Genomic DNA, 9,941 nt, shown 5'->3' with positions numbered 1-9,941 from the left:
CCAGAGGGATCATATTTCTCCAATTTTAGCTTCCCTTCATTGGCTTCCTGTTAAATCAAGAATAGAATTTAAAATTCTCCTTCTAACGTATAAAGCCCTTAATAATCAAGCTCCATCATATATCAGAGCTCTGATTACCCCGTATGTTCCTAACAGAGCACTTCGCTCTCAGACTGCAGGTCTGCTGGTGGTTCCTAGAGTCTCTAAAAGTAGAATGGGAGGCAGATCCTTTAGCTATCAGGCTCCTCTCCTGTGGAACCAACTCCCAGTTTTGGTCCGTGAGGCAGACCCCCCGTCTACTTTTAAGACTAATCTTAAAACTTTCCTTTGTGACAAAGCTTATAGTTAGAGTGGCTCAAACCCTGAGCTATCTCTATAGTTGTGCTGTGATAGGCCTAGGCTACTGGAGGACATCAGGGTCTAATTTTCTCACTCTACTGATTTCTACTGTTCTTCAGTCTACTGTTCTTCAGTTTTGCATTGTATTACATTGAAATGACTGTCGTCATTTCAGCTTTTAACTATTTGCTCTCTCTCTTTTTCTTCATAGTAGGTACACCTGGTCTGGCGTTCTGTTAACTGTGACATCATCCAGAGAAGACGGCTCACCCGCTACTACCATCTAATGTAGAACAGATTACTAGATCAATGTGTGCTTCTGTGCTTTTTTGTCTCTCTTGTTGTGTCTCTGTTCTGTCTTCTGTAACCCCCAGTTGGTCGAGGCAGATGACCGTTCATACTGAGCCCGGTTCTGCCGGAGGTTTTCCTTCCCGTTAATTCAGAGTTTTTCTTCCCACTGTCGCTTCATGCTTGCTCAGTATGAGGGATTGCTGCAAAGCCATGTACAATGCAGACGACTCTCCCTGTGGCTCTACGCTTCTCCAGGAGTGAATGCTGCTTGTCGGGACTTTGATGCAATCAACTGGTTTCCTTATATAGGACATTTTTGACCAATCTGTATAATCTGACCCAATCTGTATAATATGATTGAACTTGACTTTGTAAAGTGCCTTGAGATGACATGTTTCATGATTTGGCGCTATATAAATAAATTGAATTGAATTGAATTGAATAAAAAATTCCCACAGCCTTTAGAGCACTTTCCTGTAAACTGTTGGTTTATTTTAAAATATGTTGTGCAAAGATAGGTTTAGTTTGGTTACAATAATTATTAATACATTTAGTCATTTTAATGAAAATGACCATGTCAGAATCCTGCCTGATCCTCAGAAGTCAACAGCCAATCAGCTGGCAGTCTGTCTGTTATTGTTTCATTATTAGTATTCTCACATTTATGTAGTAAACACAACTTTTCCTTTTTAACTACCAAAAAAAAAATACCAAAATAAATGTTGACTTACGACCTCTAGTTTTTGAAACTGAAACCAATAAATGATGTAATAATCTAACAGTTCAGTTTAGATTTTTATAACACTTCAGAGATTGGAGGAAATTTGAATGAGGTCAATTAGCTATAAAACAAATTAAAGTGTAACTCATCTCCCAAATTAACTTTTTTTCCTACTTTTAACTGTTAACATGATGCCTGATAGTGTAGTCTTCATGTCCCGTTTTCACAAATTCTTTTACGATTGTTGAAATCCAGCTTTGTATCTAAAACTGTCCATGTGGCGCCCTCCTCAGGTTTAACAAATGTACTGCATTTAATTTTAATCAGTGTCGCTATTGGCTCAAAAGAGATTATGTCACTCAGAAAAACTGACATCAGCAGCTCTGCCGCTGTTGGGAGATCCAACAGCGGCAGCGATCCATTTTTCGTCTTTTAGGTTAACTAAATTATTATTATTATTATTATTATTATTATTATTATTATTATTATTATTATTATTATTATTATTATTATTATCTCTGCAGCCCATTTGGTGCTGAGGAGGATTTATACAGATCTGAGACCAGCTTCCTTCCTGCCTCCTAGAAAAACTGAAATTGTGCGGTGTCTCTTTAAGGCAGCTTAAGTTACTGATTAGTAATGTCAAAAGTATGCAGCACTAACTAAGTCATAAACCTGTGAAACTTCAACGGCAGCTCTGCTAACGTGCTTTGGAGACAAAGAATCAGCCCCGTGCCAGCCGGTATCCTCAGGCTACACTTTAACTCATCGGCTGAGGAAAGACTCCCACAATGCAGCACACATCTATTTCTACACATAAGAGGAATTTATTTAGTCAAATTATCTCATTAATTTGTGTGTGGGTCCATCCACCATCCTGTGTGCCACAGCTGATTTACCCATTAAGTTAACAGAACATCATGAGATTCATGATTAATCAGTTTTAATTTTCCCAGGAAGCGTCTCTGGACTCAGACTGTGGCTTTACCTGAGAGGGTTGAGTTATTCCTGCTGATTGGCCTATGGATGAAAGCTTCAGATACCGACAATACGTCAGTAAAACTGCAGCAGGTTCACCCAGGACCCACATCAGCTCATGAACAGAACCCTCAGTCAGAACGGAGAACCAAACACACCTCTGATCCGATTCCAGTAAAAACAGACAAGTTAAGGCATGGTGGCAAGACTTTATTAGGTTTCCTGGTCACAGATGGACAGAAGCTCTCAGCAGGAAAAACATTTGGTTGCTAACAGGAAGTTCTCAGCAGAACAGCTCAAACATGAGAAGATCCACAAAAACCTTCCAGTTTTACAGGTTTCTGACAAAACGCGAAACAGATTCTGAATCCTCTGCTCAGACATGGACTCAGGGGATTGCTGCTGTGGTTTTTACAACCGTATTAATGAGCTCTGAGGGAGAAAGTTCCCCTCTGTTAATAATTACCGTGTGTGTTGTTTTATTAGACAGTTTCTCAGTTATTCTGCAGTCTCACTTTAAAGCTTTGGGAGGAAAGTTAGAAACACCAGAACCCATCATGTAAACGGACCCGTCTGAGTTTTACCCTGGGAAGGTACAGATTTGCAAACATGAATTTAAAGTCACAGGACCGCCGGATCTTCTCTTCAAAATATTCAGGAGAGGTTTTTCTGCACCAGGAATGTTGGATCTGAAGGTTTTGACCAGATTTAGACTAAAAAACGTTTTGGTTGGATTGTTTTAGATGAAAAATGGACTCTTCTGAGGATATCAGACGGGTTCGTTTATCTTAGCCCATGCTGCTTGATGATTTGGCAGCTTCTACACCAGATAAGCTTTTCTTGTAGTCCTCCATGGTCTCCTCACATTTCTCTCCATAGTAGCCCTCCTGACACTCACACAGTCCGATGCGGGCGCTCTGCACCGGGACACATTTCCCTCTTCCATCACCACCACAGTCCACATTTTTACAGGGATCAACCTTCATCCACTCTTCGTCACTTTTAATCAGAACCCTGAAGCTTCCGATGTCAAGGCCCTTTAATGAGCGGCATCTCCCTGTGTAAATGTACGGGATTTTATTTTCTTCTCTAGGATCCAGCATGTCTTCTGTAGGTGCTTCTTCTTCTTCTGTTTTAACACTGTCATGGCTTTTACGGACGTAAGCATTGATGGCTGAATACATCTCCTTCACCTTAATCCCATCCACATCTTTAGCACAGTTCTCTAACTTAGTTTCCACTTTATCACATTTTACAGTTTCATCAAAACACCCCTTAAAGGCAGTTATCACCTGATTTGTTTTCTTATGGGTTCCTTTAGCTTGTTTAGCTACAGCTACACCAATGTTTCCCACTTGTGCTAAAGTAAATCCTGTCAGAATTTTTTTCTCCATCCATTTCTTGAAAATATGAGGATTTGGATAATAAGCAACAACCATCCAGTCGTAGCGGTCATAAGTGTAATCCAGATACTTCCTGATTTCCTGTGCCAGATCTGTACGCTTCACTGGTGGTTTGATGCGGTCTTGAACATCTAATGCAACAAATGCATCAGGTTCTGAAATGCAGTTCTTTTGGATCTGGAACATAGCTGCAGATATTTCATATGCTTTCTTAGCTAGATTATCTTTATCTGTTGCAATGTTATTAAAGCGGTTATAGAAATGCGTCATGGTGATGGCCTTATACACGAGCGCTGCATTAATGGCAGAGTATATTCTGATGCTCTTTTCATGACATCTGACATGGTCTTTTAGTAGCTTTGCATAGTCAGGATTGTATCCACCTTTACCAACAATGAAAAAGTGCAGATCCCCCACGTACTTCTCTGCCTTTTTGAAGAAATTTTCAATAACTTTATCTTTTCCATCTTTTCTCAGACTTATGGCGCACGGTTCAGGACAATTATTCAACAGATCCTGCATTTTATTCCATGCTACACTTATTTTCTTCTCCAGATCCCCGTACTGACCACTACTCCAAATGTTCCATTCCAGTTGCTTCTGGTTTTCATCTATCTTTAAGTTCAGATTGTCAAATTCTGCCTTCAAATTTGCTAGAGATTTACCAGCAACATTGTTTGCAACATCTATGATAGCACTTAAATATTTTCCAGCTTCTGGTATGAGAGCAATGAAAGGTTTCAGAGCAGTTACTATCTTCAGAAAGTATTCTGCTGCTGTCTTTACTTTCTTCGCTGTGATGCCTCTCTTCTGCAGAGCGCGGTTGTCCTGCTGGTTGGACGCATGAGGGACGCTCAGGCTGCAGATCAGGAAGGAAGACAGCAGCAGCAGCACCAGGCCAGAGGACTTCATGACTGGGGACAAGCACAGCAACATTCAGATGGATCACAGTTGTAACGTCTCCTGAATGGATGAATGCACAAGCTGCAGTTTTCCATTATTCACATTTATCACAGATAGTTTAAACAGCCAAAAACTGTCCTCAGGTAGGAGTAAAACTACTTCACCGTGTTTGTACTCGAGTAAAAGCAAAAAGTAGGCAAACAAAAAGTTACTCAAGTAAAAATTAACTAAAAAAATCAGTATGAAGGTGACTGAAGTACTGCATAACTATTCATAACATCTGATTTGATGTTTAAAAATTGTATAATCCGACAGACAAAAACATAAAATGGTATACAAATTCTAATATTTTAAAGATTAAAATAAAATCTACAAAAAATCACATAATTACTAAATAACAAGTCTAGGCAGAAAAAACACTTTCCTAAAAATGTTGGTGTACATTCTCAGTCATCAGGTCATGATCAATCCACAAAAGGTTAGAAAATAAAACAAATGGACTTTATTCTGAAGCTGCAGATGTTTCTCATCCAGGAAGCTTTCTCAGTTCACTACTCCAGAACTTCGCTACTACTTTGAACCTTCCTAAAAATATTATTTCAACTTAAACGTATGAAACCAATATTTAGAGCCGTTAATGCAGATACACGGACATCATTGGAGCTCCTGCATCCATTCATCTGGTGGTAGTATATAATATATGTGTGTTAGAGTGGTTAAACATACTTTTAATGACAATATCTACTGTTTGCTGTATATTGAATCGATCTCCAAACGACTCAATGAGTTCAGCAGAGAGGAAATAACATTAAAATAACATAATAGATAACATAAAAATAACATTAAAACAACAAAGCTGGTGTATAAGCATGACGTCTCACATAAACTGCAGGTGTCTGGATAAAATACCATGCAGTCACTATGAGTAGCCAGAAGTTTTACTCAAGAGAGCCGATACTTCCTAAAAGTTTTACAGCGCAGTAAAACACCTAAAAGTATATTTACTGGATGCTCATTTATGTTTTATGAAAGTCAGTTGTTTGAAGACAATCTTAATATTGTCATCCTCCCAGATAATGATTATAAAAATATCCAGGGAGCAATAAAAGTTGAAAATGATCATGAACAAAATAAAGCAGTTTCTTAATAGAATGTTGTTAATAAAAGTTCTCCTGGCAGTCTGAAAAGTTTCTACACAGCTGTACTGGAATCAGATATTTTGCTAAAATGATCCATTTTTCTCACTTGTTCATCTGATGTTTTAAAAAAAAATCAGGAGAGGAGAGCTGAACACAGAGCAGGTTGTTAATAAAAGTTAACCTAGCAGTCAGAACATCGGTACCATCCTCTTCATCTCTAGAGCAGCTTCAGTGAAAACGAGTTCTGTTCTCACCTGCGGAGGACCTGTGGAGTTTCTGCCGTCTGATCCAGGTTCTGTGGAAGTCAGCAGCAGAATGATGGAGTTCTCCTAAATGATTGTTTTTAAAGCCATGTGTCTGGACACGCCCCCCCCCCCCCCCCTCCAGCAGCCAGGCTCCTCTGGTCCTTTCATGGCCACCAAAGGAAGGACCAGCTGATAAGAGCATCGCCCTCTCAGGAATATCCGTCCATCTTATTATAAAGAGTCCGTCCCAGAAAAGGATTAAAAGCATAATTGCTGTTTTACAGCAGGTTCTTGTTCTGCAGAACGTAGAATAAAACATTCATTTTAACATCACACCAATGCAAACTACAGACATAAAAAAAACCTCTCCACTGTAGAGAATAATGATCACCCAGCAGCCATTCAGCAGTGGTTGCAGTGAGACGTGAGTACAGAGGTTAGTCTTTTTGTTTTGGGACGACGATCCAAAACGTAGCTGAAGGATTTCTGTCCATAAAAGCTTTTATTTTTCTACACATTTTCAACACAATGGGAGCTTTGAAGGATCTGAAAGTACAATTTAAAACCGTTGTATAGTTTTCAAAAGTTATTACTGTGAAATCTATTGGCGCTGTTTTAGAGCCTTACTATTGGTTTCAAGGTTTCATTTGTGGTAAGTGACCAAATAGGCAAACAATAAGAAATGCCTGTTGATGTTATGGAGCATAGATAAGTATTCGAAATAGAGGATGTCAAGTGCGACCTGGTTCCAAGATATTTGTCAGTGGAGACAATAGAAAGTTGATTATTTAATAAAGTAAGAGGATTTGATATAATAAGAAGGTTGGTCTTATAGTCTTAAAGTCAGGGGTGCCCAAACTTTTCTGTTCATGGGCCAAATTTTTCAAGTCAAAGGAACTCGAGGGCCAAAAAATAATACAAGTATTTCTAAACCAAATTTTTAAACCAAAATATGTATAATGGCATTTTTTTTACCTGCTCTACAAAATATGATAATTTTAAATAAATAAATAAGCCAGATTTTCTGTAGGAAATGAATGTGTATATGTCATATTTTGTAGACTGAACCCGAACACAACCACAGCAGAGTATAGTTTAACAGTTTATTGAAGTTTGTGGATAGTGGAGGAAGGAACCAAGAGTCTGTGATGAGCTGAAGCAGGAGGATGGTGAAGGCAGGAACTGGCAAGCGGGACGGAGCCAGGGCACGGAGGCAGCAGAACCAGAAGCACGACAGAATAGAGACTTGGAACCAGGCTACAGCAGGCTGACGGAGAATGGAGGAACTTCGGACTGGACGAGACTGGATGAGGTGAGCAGCAGAAACAAAGGTAAACAGGAAAACAGAACGAACCGACGAGTAATGACAGAATGCAGTGAGCTTAAATAGTGAGGCTGACAGGTGTGCTGAATACTGGCTAATTAGTAGCTGACAGGTGTGGAGGATTAATGAACCGGAGACTGGAGCTGTATGGAAGGTGGAAAGTGTCTGAGTCTGTGCTTGTCATGGTGCAGCCTTGCCTGCTGCACCATGGACATTTCATGGCACTCTCCACCTTCCGTACAGCTCCTGATTCCATGCTCAGTAATCATCTACACCTGTCAGTCACTAATCAGCCACTACTCAGCACACCTGTTAGCCTCCCTATTTAAGTTCCCTGCATTCAGTCCTCCCCTGTCGGTTTGTTCTGTTGGTTTCTGCTCACAACTGCTCACCTCACCTGTTTTTGTCCAGCCCGAGTTCCTTTCATCTCCGCCCGCCTGCTGTGGTTCTGGTCCTGCTCTCTCTACGGTCCTGCAAGTATTCACCAGTCGTGCTGTTAATCCTGTTGTGGTTCTGGTTCCAGTCTCCACTCTGCCATGCTGCTGGTCTAACCAGGTTCCAAGCCTCCATTCTGTCATACTGCTGGTCAAGTCTGTTCCAAGCCTCCATTCTGTCGTGCTGCTGGTCAAGCCTGGTTCCAAGTCTCCTGTCTGCTGTGCTTCTGGTTCTGCTGCCTCCGTGCTCTGGTTCCTACCTGCTTGCCTTCACCATCCTCCTGCTTCAGCTCTGTACAGACTCTTGGTTCCATCCTCCACAATCCACTATTTCAATAAACTGTTAAATTTACTCTGTTGTGGTGTGTTCGGGTTCAATAGCAAATCATGACAGAACGAACCGACCACATGAACCCGGCACCCACACAGAGCTCTCATCAGGAAAAAAGCCCAGTGGACCCAGAACTGCACAATTTAAGCAGCTCCATGGATTCCTTATGCCAGGAACTGAGGAAGGGATTGGCCACAGTTGCTGCTGTCAGTCCACTGTCGCGTAGAATAGAGGCAGCTGTCTTGTTGCGAGACTTCTGGGAGGAGCGGGTCTCGGACTTGGCCCAGAGGCTTCCTGGACACTCCGCTGTGGCTGGTCTCTTAAAGGACGTGGATTGGGACTATTGGGCGGGAGTCTCTCAACCCGGTCCATCGCTCAGCAGCCCCTCTACTTTGGCTGCCGCCGAGAGCCATCCTGCTGCTTCTTCTGTTGCTATTCCCCATCGTCTCTGTCACCACCTCCACGACACTCAGCTGGCTCCTCTGGTGAAGCCTTTAGCTGCTGCTTCCAGCGCTGCTGCCTCTGTCTCCTCCACGTCAGTTGCTCCTGCTGCACCTGCATATCTGACCACTGCTGCTGCTAAGCCCGCCGTAACTTCAGCCTCAGCTCCTCTCGCTGTTGCGGCTTCTGCCCCTGCTGTCTCTGCCGCAGCTCCCGTTGCCTCATCGTCGGCGGAAACATCAACCCCACCGCCCGGTCCCTCAGGGCGCAGAAGCCGAATCCGCCGGCACAAGACCTCCCTCCATGCCCAGCCAGACGCTGCCGCACCAACTGGAGCTGACGTCACCTATCTTCCCCTGGTGAGTCAGCCAGATACAGTTGCTGCCGCCACTCGGGAGAGTCCAGCTAGAGCACCCTGGATCCAGGAGACCCAGTTATGGGATTTCTTTTACGGGGATAGGGAGGACCTGTTTCCTGCTAGGCCCGCAGCCAAAGACTCTGAACCTGCTCAGCCCACAGCAAAGAACTCTGTTTCAGCTCAGCTCGCAGCAAAAGACTCTGTTCCTGCTCAGTCTGCAGCCGAAGGTCCTGATCCTGCTTCACGGGCTGCATCAGAGGAGCCTGCTGACGTGGGTGCAGAGCACGCCAGCCCGGCGTCCGACGTGGGTGCAGAGCACGCCAGCCCGGCGTCCGACGTGGGTGCAGAGCACGCCAGCCCGGCGTCCGACGTGGGTGCAGAGCACGCCAGCCCGGCGTCCGACGTGGGTGCAGAGCACGCCAGCCCGGCGTCCGACGTGGGTCTGGCCTCTTCCTGCAATGCGGTGACCCAGGAGGGTCCACCACCTGCCGTTGACGCGGTGACTCAGGAGGGTCTGCTGCCTACCGTCGATGCGGGGACCCAGGAGGGTCCACCGCCCGCCAGAGACGCGGAGACCCGGGAGGGTCCACCGCCCGCCAGAGACGCGGAGACCCGGGAGGGTCCACCGCCCGCCAGAGACGCGGAGACCCGGGAGGGTCCCCCGCCCGCCAGAGACACTGAGACCCAGGAGGGTCCACTGCCCACCAGAGACGCGGAGACACAGGTGGGTCCACCGCCGTCCGCCGTTGAAGCTGGGACCCAGGGGGGTCCGCTGCCCCTTGTAGGCTATAGCCCGGAGGCTGTTGAAGCCTGCAGCCCGGCGTTTCCTGTGGCCTGCAGCCCGGCGTTTCCTGTGGCCTGCAGCCCGGCGTTTCCTGTGGCCTGCAGCCCGGCGTTTCCTGTGGCCTGCAGCCAGGCGTTTCCTGTGGCCTGCAGCCAGGCGTTTCCTGTGGCCTGCAGCCAGGCGTTTCCCGTGGCCTGCAGCCAGGCGTTTCCCGTGGCCTGCAGCCAGGCGCCGCCTGTATCCTGTAGCC

General features: G+C 44.6%; 1 protein-coding gene across 1 annotated transcript; it reads right to left on the bottom strand.

The window, feature by feature from the left end:
* Positions 1-2,518: 2,518 nt before the first annotated feature.
* LOC118566350 lies at positions 2,519-6,098 on the bottom strand. The gene is made up of 2 exons (XM_036148145.1): positions 6,029-6,098; positions 2,519-4,646 (listed from the first exon to the last, which is right to left on the bottom strand). Exon 2 carries the CDS (start codon positions 4,642-4,644, stop codon positions 3,118-3,120), a length of 1,527 nt encoding a protein of 508 aa, XP_036004038.1. The 5' UTR covers positions 4,645-4,646; positions 6,029-6,098; the 3' UTR covers positions 2,519-3,117.
* Between the last annotated feature and the right edge of the window lie 3,843 nt (positions 6,099-9,941).

Source organism: Fundulus heteroclitus, chromosome 16 (genome assembly GCF_011125445.2).
Source record: "Fundulus heteroclitus isolate FHET01 chromosome 16, MU-UCD_Fhet_4.1, whole genome shotgun sequence".
Classification (NCBI taxonomy): Eukaryota; Metazoa; Chordata; class Actinopteri; order Cyprinodontiformes; family Fundulidae; genus Fundulus; species Fundulus heteroclitus.
Note: the sequence above shows the minus strand (reverse complement) of the source record. Positions and strands in the feature narration are given on the sequence as shown.